Source organism: Hevea brasiliensis, unplaced genomic scaffold, assembly GCF_030052815.1.
Source record: "Hevea brasiliensis isolate MT/VB/25A 57/8 unplaced genomic scaffold, ASM3005281v1 Scaf170, whole genome shotgun sequence".
NCBI classification, from domain to species: domain Eukaryota; kingdom Viridiplantae; phylum Streptophyta; class Magnoliopsida; order Malpighiales; family Euphorbiaceae; genus Hevea; species Hevea brasiliensis.
Window position 1 is genome coordinate 117,357 of NW_026614663.1, and position 25,553 is coordinate 142,909.

General features: G+C 30.9%; 1 protein-coding gene across 2 annotated transcripts; it reads left to right on the forward strand.

Annotated features, from left to right (window-relative positions):
- Positions 1-4,711: 4,711 nt before the first annotated feature.
- On the forward strand, positions 4,712-22,774 carry LOC110633964 (histone deacetylase 15). Of its 2 annotated transcripts, none has more exons than XM_021782814.2 (18): positions 4,712-4,948; positions 6,272-6,550; positions 6,663-6,836; positions 7,011-7,125; positions 10,787-10,863; positions 11,007-11,082; positions 11,211-11,275; positions 11,631-11,686; positions 13,239-13,362; positions 13,470-13,595; positions 13,722-13,772; positions 14,172-14,240; positions 20,672-20,780; positions 21,354-21,433; positions 21,704-21,786; positions 21,909-21,954; positions 22,220-22,391; positions 22,564-22,774. In XM_021782814.2, exons 2-18 carry the CDS (start codon positions 6,314-6,316, stop codon positions 22,683-22,685), a joined length of 1,782 nt encoding a protein of 593 aa, XP_021638506.2. In that variant the 5' UTR covers positions 4,712-4,948; positions 6,272-6,313; the 3' UTR covers positions 22,686-22,774. The 2 variants fall into 2 exon arrangements, with proteins under 2 accessions (XP_021638506.2, XP_021638507.2); XM_021782815.2 differs by having other exon boundaries at positions 6,285-6,550.
- Positions 22,775-25,553: the final 2,779 nt, after the last annotated feature.

The window sequence follows — 25,553 nt, forward strand, 5'->3', positions numbered from 1 at the left end:
CAACACACAAAAGAAAAATAAATGGAATTATAAAGAAAATAAAATTGATATGAAAAGAAATTATTATTTTCCTCACAATTTTTTTATAGGAAAAGAAAAAGAAAGTTAGGGTCTATTTTGTTAAAAGGAAAGCCAAGGAAAAAAAGAAAAAAAAAGTGAATAAAATTATAATGGAAACGGTAATTATTATTTTTCTTATAATTTTTTTCTATAGAAAAGAAAAGTAAGTGATTTATTTATTTTTTATATTTTGATGGAAGAAAAAGTGAGTGAAAAAGTATTACATTCAGATTAAATAAATAAGATTATATTACAAAATAACTATTGAAAGAAAATAATGATATAGAGGAAAAAATAAAATTTAATATTATTTTTCACTATTCTCTGAGCATTTTTCACAACTTTTTTCCCTTTTCCTCCTTATATAAAGAGGAATTGGATTTTTAATTTTTTATTATTACTTTTTCCTTCTAACAAGATAAGGAATTTTTTTTTTTCCTTTTTCCTTTCATTTTATTCTCTTTTTTCACCCTTTAGAATAAGGTTTAAGTGATTTATTTATTTTCAATATTTTGATGAATATTAAATACAACTCAACTCAACTCAACTAAGCCTTTATCCAAAGATTTGGGATCGGCTATATGAATTCACTTTCTCCACTGTAAACGATTTTTGGTTAAATTCTCAGAAATGTGTAATGCTTCTAGGTCATGTTGTACTACTCTCCTCCAAGTCAATTTAGGTCTACCCTTTTTTTTTCTTTCTATCCTCTAACCTAATGTGCTCTACTTGTCTAACTGGAACCTCCGTATGTCTACAATTCACATGACCAAACCATTTCAATCTCCCTTCTCTCAACTTATCTTCAATTGGCACCACTCCTACCTTTTCTCTAATACTCTCATTACGGACTTTATCTTGTCTAGTATGGCCACTCATCCACCTTAACATTCTCATCTCTGCAACTTTTAAATTTTACTCTTACCGGGTTTCTGTTCATCTTTTTCATAATACCCAATAAGTCTCTAGCTTTGGTTTTTAATTTACTTATTTCAACTTATTTATTTTTATTTCTTTGATTTATTAATTCACAAAGTCCTACAGGAACTGGAATAACAACCAGACTCATAGTCATTTCCCAGTGGTGTCATCCATCGCTGGGACTTATGCTCATTTAACTGATTATACTCCATTTCTTTTATTTATTCTTCAATCTTACTTGATCTTTATTAATTTAATTATGACTCATTACTTTAATTTAAGTGTGATTCCAGACATTCTAGCCGTCCGATAGACATTAATCACTAGAACAGTAGAATGTGCAGAACTACCTAAAATGAGGGCGTTACAATTTTCATTCACCATGTCATTTTCAGGAAGCATATTTAAATCAAAGCTTTTTCTTAAAAAAAAAGGAACATAAATAAGTAGTATAAAAAGGTGATATTCATATTGAAAAAATTAAATCAAAAGAAATTCAAACCAAATCACATTTTAGCAAATAATGCAACAAAGAACTAACACAAACTAGAGCAACTCATTTTAGTGTCCCATTTCATGTACGTATCATTAGCCACGTATCAGTTTTCCTTGTAACGTCAAACTCTTAGTTTCCTTTGTTTTCATACCACACAAATAAAATTATTAAAATTAGAGGCATTGCAATACAAATAAAATAGTATAGAAAAAGTATTTAGAAAATATTAAAAAAAAACAAATAGACTATACCACTAGCATTATTCTTTGTTACAGTACAAAGAAACGAAAATAGAAGAAAATACACACATTAAAATCTTTTGTTGCATTATTTATAGTTTTCTTGTAAGTCTGAAAAACTTAAGAAAATAATTAAAAAATAAAAAGTATTACGTAGCTTTGCAAGATGTGATTGTTGTACTAGTTCCGTAGTTAGAAAAGCTTCGATTTTCTTAGATAGGAAATATATAGATAGGAAATATATATAATAGTAACCAGGTGCTGCTTCAAAAAAAAAAGCATGAAAGGTTAAATAATTCAAAAAAAAAAAATGAAGGGTTAAATATTGTGGAAATACGTAAGGTTAGGTGGAATGCAATATAAATGACAGCTAAATTAACTAGCATGGCTAAAGGTGGGATTTAGTTTTACTATTTGTCAAAGACAATTGCTCTTCTCCAATAATAGTGGTAGGGGTGAGTATTCAATTCAAATCAAACCGAATCGAACTAAATTGAATTGAATTGAATTAAATTATGAAAACTAAATTATATGTTTTAGAAACCGAATCAAATCGAAATGGATGAAAAATTAAATCGAACTGAACCACTCTATTTTGGTTCGGTTTGGTTCAAACCGATCGGTTTTAATTTTTTATTAATTTTTTAATTTACACTTGATTTTCAAGTTATTTGATATAATTTTGACTTTGATTTGAACTTAATAATCATTAATCAATGAAATTAAACAATTTATATATATATATATAATTAAATATAATTCATAAATTTTTCATAAAAATAAATCAATTCAAAAATTAATTCAGTTTGATTTGATTCATTTAAATATATAAAATTACTATTCGGTTCGGTTTAATCAATTTTTTTTCTCTTTAAAATAGAATCGAACCGAAATAATCAAAATTTTTATAATATAAAACCGAACCGAATCAATTGAATTTTAAAACTGAACCAATTGAACCGAATTAATTCGATTCAGTTCAATTTTTCAGTTAAAACCGAAATCTGCTCACTCTTAAATAGTGGTTATGTTAATTAATCTGCCCATTAGAAAATTTAAAATTTTAAAAAATCTTAATTGGTCTAATCGAAATGAAGAAAAATAAGGAAAAAAACTCAAAAATTCTAAAAAATAGAAATTAGAATGCTATACAATGAACTTTTCTTAATTTGATTTAGATTTCCAAAGTCATAATTAACGATAAAAAAATTAAATTTTAAACTTAAAAAAAATCTTAATTTCCAATCAAAATAAGAAAAATAAAGAAAAAAAATTTCAGAATTTCTAAAAAATAGAAAACTATAATGCTAAATAAAAAGAATTTAAATAAATATGTTTAAAATTTATAAGAGTCGACAAGTAAGAGTGAGAAAATTGACAATATCCGTAGTCCTCTCTATATATATTATTTAATTGGGAAAAAGTAATCACAATTAATGAAATTCACAAAAACTCATTATTTGCAAAAAAAAAAAAAAATCTTTGAAAAGAGAATTTTAAATTTCTTCATAAGAAGTGAGATTTTACAAAATTTCTAGTTTTAATGATTTTGGGGATTCTATAAAATATTCTTCAAATTTATAAATTTTAATACACAAATCAAACGAGAGATTTTAAACTTACAAAATCAATATTTACTAAACACATGAAATCTCTTAATCCAAACATTTTCATAAATAATATATTTATATTCATTTAATTAGATAAAAAATGAAAATTGAAATTCTATAACTTTAAAGACTATTTCAACATCATTAACTAACTTGTTGATTTATAAGCATATTTTAGTTTGATTTTCAAATAATATAGACTTCATTGGTTATTTTAAATTTAACATGAAATATTTAATTCAACACACAAAAGAAAAATAAATGGAATTATAAAGAAAATAAAATTGATATGAAAAGAAATTATTATTTTCCCCACAATTTTTTTTTTATAGGAAAAGAAAAAGAAAGTAAGGGTCTATTTTGTTAAAAGGAAAGCCAAGGAAAAAAAAGAAAAAAAAGTGAATAAAATTATAATGGAAATGATAATTATTATTTTTTTTATAATTTTTTTCTATAAAAAAGGAAAATAAGTGATTTATTTATTTTTTATATTTTGATGAAAGAAAAAGTGAGTGAAAAAATGATTACATTTTTATTATTACGTCCAGATTAAATAAATAAGATTATATTAAAAAATAACTATCGAAAGAAAATAATGATATAGAGGAAAATTAAAATTTAATATTATTTTTCACTATTTTCTTAGTATTTTTCACAAAAATTTTCACAATTTTTTTTCTCTTTTCCTCCTTATATAAAGAGGAATTGGATTTTTAATTTTTTATTATTACTTTTTCCTTCTAACAAAATAAGGAAATTATTTTTTTTCCATTTTCCTTTCATTTTATTCTCTTTTTTCACCCTTTAGAATAAGGTTTAAGTGATTTATTTATTTTCAATATTTTGATGAATATAAAATAAGGAGAAAAATTATTATATTTTTATTATTATATCATATTAAATAAATAAAATTATATTAAAAAATAATATTTAAAGAAAATAAGGGCATACAAAAAAAAATTAACATTATTTTTTACTCTCTTCACCCAATTAAGACAAAAAATAAAATTGCTCAAATCATCACAATATTTTCCTTCTTTTCTTTTTATAAAACAAGAAAATTAAACTTCTAATTTTTATTTTTTCTTTTTTCCTTTCAACAAAATAAATCCTTATTATTTTATTTCTTTGTAAAATAGGTGCTTATACTTTGTTTGTATAGAAATAGAAATAATGTAGCAAGACTTTTTTTTTTATAACTTTTTATTATTTTCGAGAAAAAAATTTAAAAGTTTTAAAATGAAAGCCTTCTCAATTCGTCTATTTGATAATTAAAAACAAATTTTTTTTGAAAATCTATAAAAATTATATCTAAAAGGAAATCATCGAATATCAAACACATTCAAAATTTTCAAATTTTAAAAAATCTCCTTCACTTTATAATACTTGCTCCCAAACAGATCCTAATTAGGCTGTGTGCGAACCAGCTTTGCTACGAACGGAGAGAGGAAGTAGAAAAAAAAAAGCACAAAGATTTTCCAGGGAATTTCTTTATCTTCTAAAACAGTCTCCGTCATTTCCAATGCATTAGCAGCAGCAGCAGTTTTTCGACGAAGAGATTGTCTTCACCGTAAACAATCAACCAAGAGAAACGTACGAGATCTTCATAGAAAACTGTTCAGGTACCCTTTTTTTTTTTGGGTTTCAGATTCCGGAATCCAAATCCTGGAGTTTGTTTTCTAGTCTATGATGTTAGGGTTTTGATTTGATGTTTCTTAGGGTTTGACTTTTTTTTTTTTGTTTTAAATCTTATTTAGGGTTTTGCTTTTTAGGCGATAAATTTTACTTATTTAGAGTGAAAAAAGTTCGGTTTTAATGTCAGAGCCAAGGTATACATTAGTTTTAGGGTATAATTTCTTTTATATGTATGGCATTGCATGGTACTGGTAGGGGTGGTGGAGAGGGATGTTATTGAAGGCTAATGAAGGGAATGTAAAATAAGATTTAGGCGGAGTTTGTTTCTTGGAAAATATCTTGTATGTGCATTTTCTGAAAAAGAAAAAATTTATTTTCTGATGTTTAGTTGCAATGTTGAAAAACAAAGGAATTTTATTTTAGTGTTTGGAGGACACTGGAAAATGTTAATTTTCTTTCAATTTATAATAGTATAAAAATATTTAGACAATAAAAACTTCATTTATTTTTATTTTTTATTATTGAATATGAGAAAAGAAATTACATATAATGGTGAATTATGACAGCCACCACTGATCGCTGCCGTTGGTCAAGGACGACTGGCGATGTTGGTAGACTAATTGGGTATTCGTATATTTTATGCATTTATAAATTTCTTTCTTCACATTTTTAATAAGTTTGTCAAAGTCTAAAGAGGCCCTTTTCCTGTGAATTATTTTCTGTTAACCAGTTTTTTTGTGTCCCAAATGCTATAAAATGCAAAAAATATTTCCCAAGAAAATATTTTTTTCCCGAAACAAGAAGCCTTAGTGAAAAATGGGTGTGAGGAGGTTAATGAATACCAACTTCCATTAACCTTATCTACTTCCAACAAGGTTAGAAAGCTAAATTCTGTTTAAATATCACCCTTTACTCTTCCTCAAATCCGCTTTAATTCACAGTGTAAAAAAAGAGGTAATGGAGAAGAAATTATTACTTTTTAGCTATACTTCTATAAATCTTAGTTGGGAGAGAATGAAATCCACTGTAGCTTTTATTTCCAAATATAAATGTCTTAGTTTTTTCATATTTTCTTTCTGCTGTTGATTCCTTTCTTACCTGACTAACTGTTCTCTTCATTCTGGGTTTGTTGCATTTCATTTTAGCCCTTTACATGTTTTAATTTTCAGCTTCTTAGTTTGTCCAGTATTTAGGTTTATCCTGATTTTCCACAGTTACTTACCTTCAATCATATGTAGTTGCCCTTGTTTGATGTATTTTACCATCAATTTTTTACATAATTTGCTATATCATTTTGATTTTGATGGAAGGTGGTTGTGGCAGAAAGTCTTTATGCAAAATCTGAAGGCAAAATGGTTTTGGAAACAAATCGTCTGGTGAATGGGGATTCAGAGATGAGTCTTCACAAACAAAGTCATGGAGTTTCACGAAATGGCATTATTGGAAGACATGAAAGCTTAGGTTCTAATGGAACTCGTGCTAGTTGTAGTTATGATGAAATTTCTGGTGATGAAGATATCCTAACAATACACTCCAGAGACATGAATGGCACTATGGATGTGGACACATTTCCTGATGTTGTTGTATCAGTAAGTAGAATATGCCACATTGATTTCTTAACATGTTGAAGAAATGTAATTGCCTGGGACAGTAACTAATAACTTCCATTATATCCCAATTTGTAATGTGACTTTGTCACAGAGAAAGACAAAGCAGAGAGAAATGACTTCTCAAGATATGTACAACAACCAAGACTTGTTTGATGATGACGATGATGACAGTGATTGGGAGCCTCTACAAAAGCGTGTGCATATCATGAAGTGGTTTTGTACCAACTGCACGATGGTTAATCTCAATGATGTTGTTCATTGTGATGTATGTTTAAATTTTGTTTTTCCTATTGGGGCGCTAGTTTCAATATTCTGACACTTATTGTCTATTTTGATGGTTCATTATATATTTTGTTGCTCGTAAATCTGTATCTGCAGCAACTCAGTTCTGTGATATGATGATTTCTGTGAGTGATTTGGTGCAATCTCCTCTATGCAGATATGTGGAGAACATAAAGAATCTGGTATCTTGAGGCATGGATTTCTTGCTTCGCCATTTTCACAAGATGCAGGTGTTACTGAGGTCCAGACACAAGTGAAGGGGAGAAACAAAGGTGGTTATCATGCTTGTCTCATCGGAATGAAGAATTTTTTGCAAAGCAATTGTCTACATGAAAATATTTTTTGTGGCCTATTCTACATTACTAAAAATAATCAATATTATAGTTAATGGTTGCTGCATCTTTATTCAAATCAACATATACTGTTAAAAGCATCTACATTTATTCTCTTCCCTTGATAAAAGTTAACAAAGTGATGATATTGCATGGGTTTGATATACTGTTGGAGGTTCTGGCCTACAAGCAATTTCTCTAATCTTGATTTAGTTGTACAGCACTAAATGCCCATAGTGAAATATCTAAGTGATTCAAATATGTGTGGACATTATCTGAATGTAAGGGTGTAGCATTTGTTTTGAAAACTGAAACTGCAGTTTTTATCTAACTTAAATGTGTATTAACTAGTAAATGCCTAGATGTATTTTTTTCAGCTGCCCACTATCCTTACTTTGTTACTGTCAAAGAAACTGGTTGATTTTTCCTCTTCAGAAAGGCATTTGTTTTAACCTTAAAATTTGTTGAATGGATTTCTGGGATGAATGTGTATTTATTATTGTCCAATTCCGTGAACTTTTACTTACTGACTCTTGAAGCTCCTTAACATTTATGTGCTTAGTTGATTTTGAGCTAAAGGAATCACCCTAGAAGGGTGACCTGGAATGGCAGCTTTGTGCCTAACTTGAACAGGACAAGGTATTCAAATTTCCAGAGCAGGTTTTGTTAACCTAGCTCTGATACCATGTTATTGAGAGAAGAAAATTTGATTCTCATTTTTCTAAAGTGAATATATATATATATATATATATATATATATATATATACTCAACTCAACTCAACTAAGCCTTTATCCCAAAAATTTGGGGTCGGCTATATGGATTCGCTTTTTCCACTCTAAACGATTTTGAATTAAATCCTCAGAAATGTGTAATGCTTCTAAGTCATGCTGTACTACTCTCCTCCAAGTCAATTTAGGTCTACCCCTTTTTTTCTTTCTATCCTCTAGCCTAATGTGCTCTACTTGTCTAACTGGAGCCTCCGTATGTCTACGCTTCACATGACCAAACCACCTCAATCTCCCTTCTCTCAACTTATCTTCAATTGGCACCACTCTTACCTTTTCTCTAATACTTTCATTACGGACTTTATCTAGTCTAGTATGGCCACTCATCCACCTTAACATTCTCATCTCTGCAACTCTTATCTTAGATGCATACGACTCTTTCAGTGCCCAACACTCACTACCATATAGCATAGCCTGTCGTATGGCTGTACGGTAGAATTTTCCTTTTAATTTATTGGGAATCTTACGATCACATAGAACTCCCGTGGCACGTCTCCACTTCAACCATCCGGCTTTAATCCTATGACTAACATCCTCCTCACATCCCCCATCTACTTGAAGGACTGAGCCTAGATATTTAAAGTGATTACTTTGGGACAGTGCCACTCCATTTAAACTAACTCCTTACCTATCACCAGTTTGACCTTCACTGAACTTGCAATGCATGTATTCTGTCTTCGTTCTACTTAACTTAAAACCCTTTGACTCTAGAGTACTTCTCCAAAGTTCTAGCTTCCTATTGACTCCTTCTCGTGTCTCATCTATCATAACAATATCATCCGCAAACATCATGCACCAAGGAATACTCTCTTGTATATGTTTCGTCAGTTCATCTAAAACTAATGTAAAAAGGTAAGGGCTTATGGCTGATCCTTGGTGTAATCCAATTGAAATCGGAAAATCTCTTGTGTCCCCTCCCACTGTGCGCACAATAGTAGTTGCTCCTTCATACATATCTTTCAATACTTGTATGTACCTAATAGATACCCTCTTTTGTTCTAACGCATTCCATAAGACCTCTCTTGGAACACTATCATAAGCCTTCTCCAAATCAATAAAAACCATGTGTAGATCTTTCTTCCCATCTCTATATTTCTCCATCAAGCTTCTAATGAGAAAGATCGCTTCCATAGTTGAACGACTGAGCATGAAACCAAATTGATTGAGAGAGATAGAAGTATCATGACGTAGTCGATGCTCCACAACTCTCTCCCACAACTTCATAGTATGGCTCATGAGTTTAATTCCCCTATAGTTTGAGTAACTCAGTATGTCTCCTTATTTTTAAAAATAGGTACTAAAATACTCTTCCTCCATTCATCGCATTTTCTTTGAGTTTAGAATCTTATTAAATAATTTAGTTAACCATGCCACTCCCATATCTCCCAAATACTTCCACACTTCAATTGGTATTTCATCGGGTCCACAGGCTTTACCTACTTTCATTCTCTTAAGTGCTTCCTTTACTTCTAAAGATCTAATCCTTCTAGTATAATTTACATTCTTTTCTATTGTTCTATAATCTATATTCATGCTATTTCCATTTTGACTATTATTAAAGAGATCATTAAAATAATTTCTCCATCTTTCTTTAATGTCCTCATCTTTCACCAACACTTTTCCTTCTTTATCCTTAATGCACCTAACTTGATTGAGATCTTGACATTTCCTTTCTCTACTCCTTGCTAATCTATAAATATCTTTCTCCTCTTCTTTAGTTCCAAGTTTCTCATATAACTTTTTAAAGGCCTGTGCTCTTGCTTGGCTAACTGCCTTTTTTGCCTCTTTCTTTGCTATCTTGTACTGTTCATATGCCTCATTATTATCACATTTAGGTAATTTCTTATACCATTCCCTTTTTCTCTTAACTGCCTTTTGTACTTCCTCATTCCACCACCATCTCTCTTTTGAGGGTGGTCCATGTCCTTTAGACTCCCCAAGTACTTTTCTAGCTACTTCTCTAATCTTTGATGCCATCTGTATCCACATATCATTGGCCTCCATATCTAGCTTCCATACTTCGGACTCAAGAAGCTCATTTTTGAACTTCACTTGCTTTACTCCTTTGAACTCCCACCACTTTGTTCGAGCTACACTATTTCTTCTGACCTTACTTGAATTGTTCCTAAACTTGACATCCAAGACCACCAACCTATGTTGACTTGTTAAAGCCTCTCCTGGAATGACCTTGCAATCCTTGCATAGAGCTCTATTTGTCTTCCTGATTAAGAGGAAGTCGATTTGGCTTCTATGTTGCCCACTTTTGAAAGTCACTAAATGTGACTCTCTTTTTATAAAGTAGGTATTTGCTAGTATTAGGTCGTATGCCATAGCAAAATCCAGGATGCTTTGAATCCTTTGCAATTTAGGAATCCTCTTCTAATACAATTCTACAGGCTTTCTATAATAATTTTAATTTAACTTATTTGTACAAATTTGGAGATTCTATTGATGTTCAGTTTAAGTTGGACTGTGTGTCAAATATGCTAATATGTAGCTTATTGTTTGTTAATTAATTATACATATTTAACGGACTTCTCTGCAGTTTCTTGGCATTTGAAGGAATGTTTTATTGCTGTTCTTTAATCTATGAATAGACATTCTTGTTGAAAAGGCGGTCTATGTTACAACAGGGTGAATTGATACTCATCTTAAAAAGGCCTCCATTTTACAATATAACATTTGCATTGAATTATGTTGAAGGAATTAATACTTACTTTAAGCTGATCCCATTGAGATAGCCTAATTTGGCTGGAGATTGTTTTCTGGTATGATAACGTGCCAGCAACCCTAATTTTTCCCCTTTTTTTGTAGACACTTATGTACAATATTCATCCTCAAACAGTTGCACAGCAGTTGGTTTTGATGAAAGAATGTTGCTACATTCAGAAGTATGGTGCTTTTCTTTTACTTACTTTGTTCAGATTGCTCTTTTAGACATGCATGTTTGTGTGCAGGAAATTGTTGGGATTTTCTTTGCTAGTTGTTCATGTAATTTCATTGCTTTGTTTTGGTGATTGCTATGTTAAAGTAGATTGAAATGAAGTCACATCCGCATCCAGAAAGACCTGATCGCCTGCGAGCTATAGCTGCTAGCCTTGCCACTGCTGGTATTTACACTCCCCATGATTTCTCCTTTTGGACCAACATATTTCTGAGTCATTTATTCATTTTGCCTAACAATTTTGCCTACTATACCATCTATGATCAGCTTGATGACAATTGTGAATGTTTGCAGGTATATTTCCTGGAAGATGCTACCCAATTCCTGCAAGAGAAATTACGCAACAAGAACTTCAGATGGTGAGTGGTCACATTTTCTTTCAGGTATTATATGAGCTATTTACACTGGCATGCTGATGTTATCTCTGTGTATTGTCTCAGAGGCTTGTTGTCTAAAAGTTTATAAAGGGCAATTGATGGCTACAGGCTTGCTCATACCAATCTCCTTGGTTGTGCAATGTCTAAAATATTGTGCTTGAGCTGTTTTTTTTTTTTTTTTTGACACTTTATACCTTTCTTTTTTTCTTGGGATGTGGTGCTGCCATGTATTAGCTGCTTGATCTACTGGTTTGTCCTTTTCTCTGATAAAGAAAAGGTATTATAAGGTCTTGAAACAATTTTAATACCTTTTATAATTTCGTTTTGGTATCTCTAGGTTCATTCCTTGGAGCATGTTCAGGCTGTAGAACTTACAAGCCGTATTTTCTCAAGGTATGTCGGTGTTTTCTTTCATATCTCTGAATGTATCTTATGAGTCTGCATTTGTGCATTTGATTAAGGACTGCTTTGTTCAGGCTTGGAGTCAGATAGGTTTTATTCATGCTTAGCTTGGAATTTGGGAAGCTTACTGCCTTGAGTTCAATCAAAAGCTTCGGTTTCATGCAGTGTGTCAAAACAGCTACATGCGTACAATTTTTTGGGTCGAACCTTATTTTGTTGAAATATTTGGTCAAAGACCAAAGCACAATAATTTTGTGTGGATGACTTCAACATGCCTATTAATCTAGTCCGTAATGAGAGTATTGGAGAAAATGTAGGAGTGGTGCCAATTGAGGATAAGTTGAGAGAAAGGGGATTGAGGTGATTTGGTTTTGTGGAGCGTAGATATACGGAGGCTCTAGTTAGACAAGTTGAGCACGTTATGTTAGAGGATAGAAAGAAAAAAGGGGTAGACCTAAATTGACTTGGAGGAGAGTAGTACAACATGACTTGGAAGCATTACACATTTCTGAGGCTTTAACCCAAAATCGTTTAGAGTAGAGAAAGCGAATCCATATAGCTGACCCCAAATTTTTGGGATAAAGGCTTAGTTGAGTTGAGTTGAGTTGAGTTCCTGTTGCAAGATATTACACATATATGAATGTCAAAGCTTTTCTGAACCTATTAAACAAACATAAAGTGGGATAAAGTAATGTGAACTATTTTCCCCTAGTTCATGTTCTAATCAAGCAAAATTTGGCCCTTCTTAAACCTGGTTCATCAATAAAAGGAGCCTTGATAATCTTGGCTTCTGTGGTAAATAATCAAGTTCAAACTAAGTGGCTAATGAAGCTGAGCTTGTTTGCATATCTAGATCACATATATCAAAGGCCGAGTAAATATTGAAAGTGTCATATTATGTAATAGAAGTTGCTAGTTATAGAGAATACCTTTTCTGTATCAGCAGCATTTGAGTGTCTGCTTTCTATATCTAGAGATCTTTTGTCGCTGATTCTCTCTTTATTGGAGTCTATTGTGTAATGTGATGACAATACTTGTTGGAGTAAATAAGGTGCCAGTGTGCCATTATTTGTAATCGGAAACTTTCTGGGTTTAGTCTCGGTGTTTGATGATGTAGTTTATATGGAGTGAAAGGTGCCTTTGAAGGAGTTGAGATGCTTATTCTTTGAAAAATGAGTTTTTCAAGTTGTTATATTTCATGGTGTAGATGTCACTTCTTTCTGCTCAGGCTTCCTTCTTTTATTTTTAAATTTGTTATGGATTATTTCTTTTTTACTCTGTTTTGTTTGTCTTTTCTTCCTCTCACCCCTGGGGTGTTTTTTGGTTTCTTTCCTACTATTTTTATTCTGTCTAGAAGTGTGTCAAAAGATTGTGTCTTTCTGGTTTCCTTTAAAAAAAAAAAAAAAAAAAAAAACCCTTCTAGGGCAGTATTTATACTTGACTTGAAGTCTCTAAACAGGACACAACATGCTTATTTTATTTTAACTTTATGGATGTTGATTATGTGATGGTTGATTCTTGGTTGTTTGTTTTTGATGGGCAGTTACTTCACTCCTGACACATATGCTAATGAGCATTCAGCTTGTGCTGCTAGGCTTGCGGCAGGATTGTGTGCTGATCTTGCTTCAGCAATTTTTTCTGGACCTGCCAAAAATGGTTTTGCTCTGGTATGAAGGTTTACATATTATGCAAGTTATTCAGTATTATGAAGGTAATGCCAGGAACTATACTGAGTTTTCTTTTGTATTTTTATTGTTACTTATTCTTGAATCAGGTTCGACCTCCTGGCCATCATGCTGGTATAAAACAAGCAATGGGATTCTGCCTCCACAATAATGCAGCAATTGCTGCATTAGCTGCTCAGGTCGCTGGTGCCAAGAAAGTGCTAATAGTCGACTGGGTAATGTCCTGTTAACTATGATTCTCGTTTTTAGTTGATTATTGAATGTCTCGTGCTTGTGAAAAGTGAACTTCTCCCTGCTGCCTGCCCTTTTTAATTTGTTAATCTTTCTTATGATTATTATAGGATGTTCATCATGGAAATGGCACTCAAGAAATATTTGAGCAGAACAAATCGGTGAGCTTCATAATGACAAAATGTTGTGTGTGTATCAATCACTGAAATACTACTCATGATAAAATGGTTTGTTAGAGGAGGTGAAATAGTGTAGGCCTTCGTCACTTTTGTGACTGAAATGAATAAAAAAAAAAGAAGCTAATTCTAGTGTTGTACATCATACTTTTAGTAAATTTTCACAATTTTATCATTGGATCACATATATGAAGGGTTATGAAATATTCAGCTAGAACTCTGTTTTAGTAATGCAAATTATTATATGACTAAACATAATTTAAGCTTTTCAAGCATGCTTTTGGCCCAATCTATCTTCTTTGCTGTTAAAAGGTTTTGTATTGCTGTAAATAAGTCCTTTCTTTGTTAAGTTTAATTTTTGTTTTGATGAGCTATATCCTATAGGTATTGTACATATCCTTGCATAGACACGAGGGAGGAAAGTTTTATCCTGGCACTGGAGCAGTTAATGAGGTACTTTAGCTATTTTATTTTCTTGTCTTAATATGGTAGATGAATGCTTCTATTTAGATGTGTAAATTTTCTGAGTTTTGCTTCTTCTCTTCATATGGGTCCAAGATTTAGTGTTTGGCTGTGTCTTTGTACTAAGCCTGTTTGAAGAGCATTGCCATACTTTCTAAGATATTGAATTCATGAATGTTTGATTTAGCTTTTCACATAATTATAACTGAAAATACTTGTCCGTAGTCATTGGTATATTCCATATTTTACCTGTTGCAACCATGATAATTGATTCTGGAAAACACATTCAACTTCATGTATTCGAATTTTAGCTACAGCTTAATATTTAGCTATTGTAATGGAAAGAAAATAGTGGAAGTCTGATTTTTTGCAATTTGATACAATTTATATCACTGTTTCATAAAATGCAAAGTGTCATTTTCCTTTGCCTAGAAGGCCCTTTGGAGGGGCGATGAATATTCTATTGGCTGAAATTGTGAGATTGATCGTGTTTACTAGAGAATCTTTAGACTGTTTCACATAACAAATAACAAAAACTCCATTGATTCTTCTGCAGTGGGATGTGGAAATTGAACTGCACTTAAAATAAGTGTTGAGTTATAATCAATAAAGTGGGTTACTTGAATTCCTGGCCTTAGTAAGGTGAAAATATATTAAAGGGACCAACATTTTATACACGTTACAGGTATGAATGAAAGGGATCTGCATTGTGTTGCACTCCCCCTCTACTCTATGCCCCCTGAATGTGGGCCACCTTTTTCTCTCCTCTGTTTATTTGATAGAGGTAACATTTTATCACTATTATTGCTGGGAGTTCAACTGTTTGTCTTAGATAAGCCGGCCTTGGTAGGTCCAGCATTCTACATGCCAAAAACCACAGAAAATTTCTGCAAATGTGGAAGGATGCCAGGAGTTGAAATCTTGTTGTCAAACTTTGAAGTCTTTAAGACCATAGTAGGTGCCATCTGGTGAAATTTGTGGTATTTTTCCTTGAATGGGTATGATGAGAGAACAAAGTGATTTATTTTGGAGGCCCAAAATTGATGATCCTAAAATGGTTTGATTTCTGAGTGAAGAAACTGCTGAGTTAGCTTTCACTATCTAGATCAGGGCCATGCCATATATTGGTTTGATGAACTAAGCCTCCTCTCATGACTATAAGAAAATTATAATTGCTCCCTGGAATTGATGCTTTGGTATTCTATTCTTCATGAAATGGGTGCAACATGTCTAAAATGGGAAATGATGTCATATGACCAATGTTGGAAGTTGGATGCATACATAATATCTTAAATATGCTTGCACTTGCTTGTTCATGTGGGCAAAATAAATATAATTTTAGGTGTCTTTTTCAATGCTGTAAATTATGTAGCTGTATGCATCAAGTTAATGACTAAAAATCCAAAACTGTACCTTTTCTTCATTTGCAGGCTTTTAAAATAAGCAAAAGTCTCATAGTAACAATTATACCCTATATCAAATTTTGTTTCCTCTCTACACTGTATGCTAATGATGGCGTGGTAGCCAACTAAAGTTGATTTGAACACACACACGCATTCTCTCTCTCTCTCTCTCTCTCTCTCTCTCTCTCTCTCTCTAATGTTAATTAAGATCTCTGGTTACATTAAAATATTAAAAGAATATAAACAAGAAAAAATAATATTAAATTAAAACTATTAAAATATATAGAAATTATCTATAATATATATAAAAGTTGGGGGGTGGTGGGAATAATTGGATTGCCAAAAATATCCATGGTTGAATTTGATAATGACAAATTGCCCTCTATTTTGATCGACTTAAAAATAATATAAAAATTTATTATTTAAAAGTCTTTAATTTGATTGATAAAATTTGTTTTCTATTTAAATTCAAATTGCCAAAAAATAATATAGAAATTTATTATTTATCTATAATATATATGAAAGTGGGAAGGGGGATCTTGACAAATTGCCTTCTATTTTGATTGGCTTAATATAAAAAAATTTATTATTGTTTAAAAGTCTTTAATTTGAGTGGTAAAATTGATTTTGTAGTTAAATTCAAATCGCTAGAAAATGATATGGAAATTTATTATTATTTAAAAATCATTTATTTGATTGTTTAAGTTGATTTTCTATTTAAATCCAAATTCTATTTTATTAATGCATATAATTCTATGAAGAATTTTTTTTAATTTAATTAAAAATTAAATTAGTTAATATATGTTAATGAATTTATATGTTATAAATGAATGCGTACGGGGTACTATGTTAATAAAACTCTAGGGAAAAGAATGGGAATATATAGAAATTGGAAAACATGCTATATGGAAATTGGGCAGCAATGCTTCTGCCCTATGATAATCTAATCGAGAGATATATCTTTTATATTTCATAGTACAGGTAATTTTTAGTCAATATCAGAGTAGTTAAGGAAATTTTTAAAAAATGCATAAGCTTGATTAGTAATATTATTAAAATTTAAGTTTAGAAAACATAAAATATTTTATTTCTTTTATAAATTTTTAAATTTTGAAAAAAATGAAATTCTTCAATTGATTTATAGTAGTAAATTATTTATGCAATATTTTGATATTTCTTGAATAAATAGTAGTAATCTCATTAATTTTTTTGTATTATTATTAAGTATTTATCTTAGTTGTTAGTCTAATATAGTTGAGATGTTTTTGAGCTTTATTCATCAAATGGGTAAATACTTAAATTAAGTTAAAGAAAAGGTTAAATTGTTTAGATTTAATTCCTTATCCTAGGACTGAGATTGGGAACTTTGATCATTAGCTTAGATTGTAAACTTACATACCAAGAAATTAGATTGTAAACTTACCATTTAATTTATGAGAATCAATTTGAAGAGTTAATTTCATGGTTATTTATTTTTCTTAAATTTTATCTTGCCAAAGCTTAAATTTATACTTAGTAAATATTATTAAAGCCTAAAAGTTTCCTTGATATTATTTTTTTAATTATTTATGTATTTACCTAAAAATGATTAAAAAATAGCTAAAAATTAGGAAAAAAAAAAAAAGAGCTCACCTTTTAATCTCCTTCACTTCAAAACTGCCTTGTCTATTTGATGATCCATGTTCTTGAGATAAAAATTTGTAGAAAAATGAATGATTTCACTTGAGTTGGTTGTGGAGAAAGTTAAGAGAAAATGGCTTAGTTGCCTAGAGAGAAAATGAAAAGCTGCTAAAATGAACGAGCCAAGATAGTTTTTTGTTCAACAAAAAGTTCTCTCTACTGCATTTCACATGAAAAAGGTTAAAAAAAAAAAAGGCTAAGAATTCTGAGTTGGAAAAGTAATGGCTGTTATGACTATTGCTTAACGGACGGTAACAGCTGTTACCTTTAAATAATGATTGTAATGGCCTTTACAGTTACAAATTTAAAAATCCGTTAAATAATGGTGGTAACGTTAAGCCAAAAAACCTTACCTAACGATTATTATTCGTGGTAAACCTTACCTAACAATTGTTATTCGTGGTAGTGTTAGATTGAATGTGATACAAATAAAACATCTTAATTGGAACAAGTCATCTAGGTTGAAAAACCTACTAGCTACTATCTGGTAGTGGTTATATTTATTTATTTGTTGGCATTAAGGATTTGAATCCAACAAGAGAAAAAGCAAAAATGAAGTGAGTTTCTTTTTTAGATATGGAAGGAATGAGACAAAGCGGGGGAAAAAGATTATTAGAAATATCTCATTAAACTAACAGTCTGCAATTTCATATATTAAAATTGATGTAAGAGTTTCATATTAAGCATTATTAACTCAATAATTAGTACTACATGGTTGTATAGGAAATGAAGAATTTTGATAATTATTAGTGATGCCTTAAACTACAAATTATCCTCTATTTTGATTAGCTGAAAAGTAACAGTGGAATCGATTATTATTTAAAAAAATCTTTAATTTAATTGGTTAGATTGGTTTCCTACGTAAATTCAAATCCTATATTATTAACGAATATGATTCTATTAAGAATTTTTTTTGTAATTTTTGAAAATTAAATTAATCAATATATGTTAAGTAAAATAAGAATCCTATTAAAAGTTTTTTCTAATTTACTTAAATGCTTTATGTTACCTTGTATTACAATTTGTAAATGTATTACTTAATGAACAATATGAATATTTAAAGTTGTATATAAAATTGAGCTTAAAAATAGTATGTTATGGAAGTATTGAGTTAGTTGCTTTTGCTTGGATAGAGTTTTTCTATTGTGGAAATAAAGGCTATTGATTTTCGCCATCTTTTTGTTGAGGTAATATTTCATGGTGCCTTTGATATGTTTTTATTAATTTTAAGGTTTATTATTAATTAGCATAAAATTTTTCTGAAATTGCATATAAAGAAAATTAAATTATGAATACGTACAACGTGCAATGCATGTAAATAATATTGGTCTACATAAAAGTGGGAAGAAGAGAGGAATGATGAAATGAATAAAAAAGGACGTAATTATTTTGTATTATTTTCAATGTTGCAATTTTTTTTTAAAGACTACAATATTACAAATTCTAATACTATTCAAATTTTAATTATAATAATTATCTTATCATCACTAATAAAGAAAAAAAGGCAAGACATTTCATCGAATGGTTAACTTGCAATAGCAGAAGTTTTTGCTTATCAAAAACACTGCACTTTCGCTTCTCGTGCTTTAGCAACCAAAATAGAATGTGAGCACTATTATCATACCTTACTTTGGCTTCTGAAACGTCGTCGTTCCCTATGACAATCAATTTTTTCCTTCTATGCTGGCCTGAAAGCTTTTTATTATTATGTGTACAAAACAAAGGAATTATCATTAATTCTTCCAGATTCACTATCATTAATTTCTTTATTGTGATTCCCTTTTATTTCATTATTGTATAGTAAAAAAATTTTAAATTATATAAATAGTAGAAATAAAGAGGATAGTTTCAAAAATAGTCTTTTATTTAGAGTAATAAACTAAACGTATAAAAAAAGTTTAAAATATGGACAATGTTATTTATAAGTAAAATACGGTCATGATAATTTGGTATCTTGACAATGAAGGACTAAATTTAATTGGCTACTAAATATCAATATAATGGTTTTAAATGGCCGTTATTTACAGGTTTTTCAAGGGGTAGTTACCCTTTACCTTGTTATTTAAAGACAGATGCTGAATTGTATTGGTAATAGGCATTACCACCGTTACATAATGGGAACGGTTGTTATTTATCGTTAAGTTATGGTAACGACCATTGTCTCACTAATTTAACTGATAAAAAAACACATGGATGCTGTGTTTTCTTTAGTTTTTTTCATTCTCGGTGTGTTAAAGCCTTCTAACTATTATTTCTATAGCATTTTCTCTTAAAATTTTACCTAAACTTTCCTTTCTTTCTACAATCTCTTCCTTATTCTTTTTGAAGATAAGATCATCATAAATATTTCTATTCTCCATTACTTCTTGTAAATGGTGAGTATTATTTGTTGTTTTTTGCATATTTGTTGAAGAAAATTTTGTTTGAAGTTAGTTTTGTTGTTAAATTTATAATATGAAGCAGTGGTTTGCTTGATCTATGTTTATGTGTTTTTTTCTTTTAATTTGAATTATTTTCCAGAATGAATTTTACTAAAATGCATTGTTAACAATAACAAACTTGATGTATTTATACTTGTGTCTAACAATATTTACTTATTTTATGAATTTGTAAATTAAAAAAAAAAAAAAATTGCGTAGCGCCAAGCTGTTACCGTTATGTTATGGGCGTTATAGGCCTGTTTCCATTATCCGTAACCGTGACCGCGAACGTGGCTGCAATTGCGATTTAAAACTAATATTATATATATATATATATGGAGACAGAGACAGAGACAGAGACAGAGAGGCACACACAAACACACACGCAGAGAAATTAAAGCACGAGTATATACAATGAGTATTAATGTGCAATGCGCGATACAAAAAAACTAGTTTTTTAAAATGTATTTGAATTAAACTACTTTGTTGTGGTTATTGCTTAAATTATTTGATTTAATTATTTTAATAAATATAATTAATTAATCAATATAAACATTTCATGTCATTAAGGCATAGGGATGAAGGATAAGATATAAAGGATTGTTGAAATTGTTGCCAATGTTAAAGTTCATGGCTGTTATTGATAATTTTTAAGTGGCCAAAATTGAATAATTGTATAAAGTTTTTATTTTTTTTGTCATTTACCATTTTTTATTGCATATTAACCCTTGATGCATTTTTACATCCCTTGGTCTGTTTTTTTAATCTGGTTTTACATTCCTGCAAAATTGTTGAAGCATTGTTCAACGTAAATGCCAATAGATGATGTTTTGATTCCCTTTTAGCATGTGGTTTAGATTAGGAATAATGTTTGCAGATGACATTTTATTTATTCAATTTTTTACTTTTTCTTTTGCAGATCGGTACTGAAGGTGCAGCAGGATATTGTGTAAATATTCCATGGAGTCGTGGAGGGGTTGGCGATAATGATTACATTTTTGCATTTCAGCATGTTGTGCTACCTATAGGTTAATATCTCACGTTATTCATGCATCTGCTCTCATTTTGGTGGGGATGGTGGGCAGCATGCAGTATTGGTTTTGTAATGTGAAGGCCTTCGAGTTAACCATATGTCGATGTGAAATATTGAAGGTCTGCATGTTGATGTGGGTGGGTTGAGTGGTGGTCAACTGCCTATGTTCATAGCTCACCAGTGTTTTGGGAAGTACTTTTTATTTTAAAATTTACAGAAGGCATTGCATGCTATCAATACTGTTTTGTTAAAGCTGCTGGTTGGTGCTCATGTCCATCTTTTCTTTTGTTGTTGTTCTTCTTCTTGTTTTTCTTCTTCTCATCCTCTTCTCTTCTCTTTTCTCTCTCTTTTGTTAATATTAATGTCATTGCTGTGTGGTCTTGCCTTTTGGAATGGTCTTCAACTTGTAGTTGCTGCTGCTCTGGGATAGGATAAAGTGGTTGAAATGGCAGAAACTGGAAGTTTTAAATGCTTCTAATAAATTGCGTACTGCTTCTGTTTATCAATCTGTAATGTTCCTTGTGTCGCTTTGCTATAAATTTATGGTGCTTTAACCATATTAATGCAGCTGCTGAATTTGCGCCTGATTTCACTATCATATCTGCTGGATTTGATGCAGCAAGGGGTGATCCTTTGGGCTGTTGTGATGTAAAGACTTTCCCTTTTACCTAATTGATTTTTTATACTTTCATAGTACATCATTTAATCAAGCATCGCTACTGCCATAGCTATTTGATTGTTTCCATGGTGTTATCTTGTCAAAATGTCCAATGACCGTTAATTGTATAACTTGAGCAGTTGTGGATGTAGTCCTTTCAAAACACTAAGACTTTTTTGCCAATTCTACTTTTTTGGAATTTCTTTTACGTATACTTTTGTATCTTTTGTTACATAGACATCTTAGCAATGTTGTTGCAGGTAACTCCAGCTGGCTATGCACAGATGACTCATATGTTGTATACTATCTGCAGGGGAAAGCTGCTCGTAATTCTTGAGGGCGGGTCTGTTTGTTTGCACTTTTTTTGGCCCTTATATTTCTTATCAATTTATTTGTTTGTCCTTTCAAAAAAAAAAAAAAAATCTTTGGTTTAGTCCGCATTGATAATAAACTTTTTTGTTGCAGCTATAATCTACGCTCCATATCATCTTCTGCTACTGCAGTGATTAAGGTGAATCCTTGTATATCTTAAATACACAAACTCATTGTGCTTGGAACATTGCCTATTGGGCACTAGATAATAGTGCTGGTCTGATCCATTTCTCTCTCAATATGAATCATACTGATATTACAAAATTAGAGTTGTTTTCACTTGATGGGTGAGGATTGTTTTGAGAATTCTCCTGTACTATTGTCCCAATTGTGCTTTCACTACCATTCTTTTCTTAGACTTTCTGTTGTCTAATTCTTCCTGGCTTGGTTTTTGCCAAAAAAAGGTACTGCTGGGTGAAAGCTCTGAATTCGAATTTGGCAATACTGTCCCTTCTAAAGCTGGCTTGCAAACTGTTCTGGAAGTCTTGAAGATTCAGATGCACCATTGGTCTTCTCTGGAGTCTAGTTTTGCAAAATTGCAGTCGCAATGGGAAGCATACTGTTCTGAGAATAAAAGTGAGAAGTTCCCAGTCCTTACTATCAACTTTTCAGTTAGAGTTAAATGGTTGATGGTTTAAATTTACACTTCTCTTCTCTTGGGTGCTTTGAAAATGTAAAGAAGAAATTGATCTTCAATTCAGAAATATATTTATGTCTGAAATTAATCTTTCTTGACCTTTTCCTGCAGAAGAACAAATTAAAAAGAGACGGAAGACTGCAGCACCAATATGGTGGAAATGGGGGAGAAAGAGCTTATTGTATCATTTACTTAGCGGGAATCTTCGTGTAAGATCAACAGCGGCTGACTAGATCAATCTTCTCCTTGCTCATCCCTTTCTTGTCCTTCACTTTTGTGAATTTTTGTATCAGTAGTTGCAATATACAACTTGTTTAGGATACTGCGTCTAACTTGTACCATCTCCTTTTTGTTGCTTTGGTCAAAGAATCAATGGTTCTATTTATTTGTTTATGGGTGAATTACCTTAGGGTTTGTCGTTAGTTGCCCAACTCGTTCTGTATTTTGACAATTACATCAAAAAACTTTTTAACTTTTATTTTTATCTTTATTTTTCATAATGGTTATATTTTTCCTCCATTTCTCTCTTCATCTCTATCCCCTACCTGTCTTCCTCTCACTCTGTCTCCCTTGTCCTCATCTTCATCTAGACACGTTCTTCACTCAGCTGATCTCTTAACTGAAGCATTTCTCTTTCTTTTTCCATCTCCTCTCTAACTTTGGCAGATTCTCTTTTCAATTCCTGGATCTTACTCTGCCTCCTCTAATGCCTGCCTAACTAATCACGAACTTGTTTTCTTCAGCCGTAACGTTCAAAGCCACTCCCTGCATTGTTCAACTATTCTTTGCAAGGTAAATCGGTCTTGGCTTGAAAGTCTAAATGATAAGTCAACGACGGCGATACTTTGAATATTTGGTATTTGCTTGTTTTTTTCTTTGATTTTCTTTACTTGTGAGTGTTCTTTGAATCTCCAGTACTTTTAAGATGCTTTGCTTTCTTTTTTCCCCCCTCTTCCCCTATGATTTTTGTACTGTGATGTTTATCAGATGAGTAATTTATGCACATGGGATTTTGTAATATTCTTTGTTCAAGCTCTTGTGGTATTAGTGGATGAAAGTTTGCGTAAACAGTTACGAATATTTTATAAAAGTTATTAAATTTTAATTTTTTTCATAAAAATTATTAAATTTTAATTTGATTTTATAAAAGTTATTGTGTCTAAAAATTAAAAGTTTTTAAGTTAATTTATTAATTATTTTATATATAAATTTATTTTATTTTATTAGTTTTAAAAAAAAAGAAAAAGAAAATAGGATGTTTATTAATTATTTTATAGATAAATTTATTTTATTTTATTAGTTTTAAAAAAAAAAGAAAAAGAAAATAGGATGTTTAAAAATGCATATATTTCTCTCTTTTCTTTGTTTCTTATCCATTAATAATTATTAATTAATTTTATTTGTAAAATAATTAATAGAATAATAGATTAATTTGAAAATTTTTAATTTTCAGTTAGAGTGATTTTTATGAAATTAAATTGAAGCTCGTAAAGTTTATAGAAGAAATTAAAGTTTAATAATTAAAATTGAGTGATCATGATAAATACCATTTTTGATCAAAATGAGAGGTTTATTTTACTGTGTTGTATAATTTTACTTGTGACTTGCATGTATGAATACATTGAAACATGCAATTTTTGTTAATGGATGGTTGTTGCCCATTCATGTGCCAAAAAAGGGTCAGATTGCCATTCAATTTCTTGGATCTGATGTGGAGCTGTAATAAGAAAATCAACAGATGACCACCAACTTACTATTAAAGGCACCCCACCATCTCTTCCTCTTACAATATGCAAATTATGTTTGATGTTATTTGGCATTGCGGTAGTTGAGTAGAAAGAACCAGAGAAATGGAAACGATAGGCTGCAAAATACTGTCTGTCCTATATTGAAGAAAAAAACAATAAAACTTTACCAATGGTAAATTTCCTCGAGAACTTGAAGGAAAGAGGCTATGGCCTAAAGGCTTTATTGAGGATGAAAGAGAGTAAATAAAGGCAAAGAGGAGTAAGTAACTTATTTACCCTTATTTGGAAGGTGGTAAATTAATAAAGGGAAAGAGTAGGATAGGTGAGGCATAATCATTTTATTTCTTGCACTTCTTAGATTTATCTTTTATTTACCTCTAGCAAATCACAAAGAGTGTACACATCTCTCTTTACCTATTTATTAATTCACCATTTTTCAAATATGAATATTTTTTTAATTATTAATTCTCTTTTCTCTTACCCTTCCTCACACTTACATTAATTATCTTTCTCTCACTTTGAGCTAAGGGTATGTTAATTTGCTGGTGCCTTGGATTCCTTATCATCCAGTGCATGTGTTGGAAATGCAGACTACAGAATTTTTGTTAAGGGAAGACAGGATTTGCAGTTGTGCACCATTTCATTTTGTTTGAGCAATGGATCATGGAAGTCAATGAGAACTAAGAATGCTGCTCTTTGCTTGGTTTGGGTTGGGTTAAGAGGAAGCATATCTAAAAGTGTTTGCTTTCTTTAATCTCACTTGAGTTAAAATCTAACTCTTTGTTTGGATCCTTAAGTTCAGAGGGAAACAGAGAGGAATCAAAGAGGGAAATAAAGAAAAAGAAAAGGAAATTTAATTTACTCTATATTGTTTGGATAGATTATTAGAATAGGAGAGAAATGCAATTTCTCCCTTAAAAGAATAACTATTATACACCATTTTCTTTCTTAATTTTTATGTTGTAGAATGATATTTTAACTGATGCTGTCCATGAAAATTCTTTATGGGTATGGATTTACAAAGTGATAACAAATGGGTCAAAGGTCCACTTAGGGTGTTCTTAGTGAGGACCCTCCACGCTCAAATTAGAGCTCATATGAGAGAATATTGTATCAGATTGATTAGAGAGAAAGAATGTACCTTGTTATTATGATGTGATTCCTTTATAAAGGCTTTAGATGGTGGTTGGTTATAGAAAGTGTAACACCCCCGTTTGCATAGCCTGGTAGATTTTACTGTTCCGGTGACCGGTGTCGGTCCGGACAATTAAGGAGATAGAGCCACACTTAAGACAACTTGAGAAGCCATAAACACAAATAATTAGTAATGTTTAATTAGTTAACTATAAATAA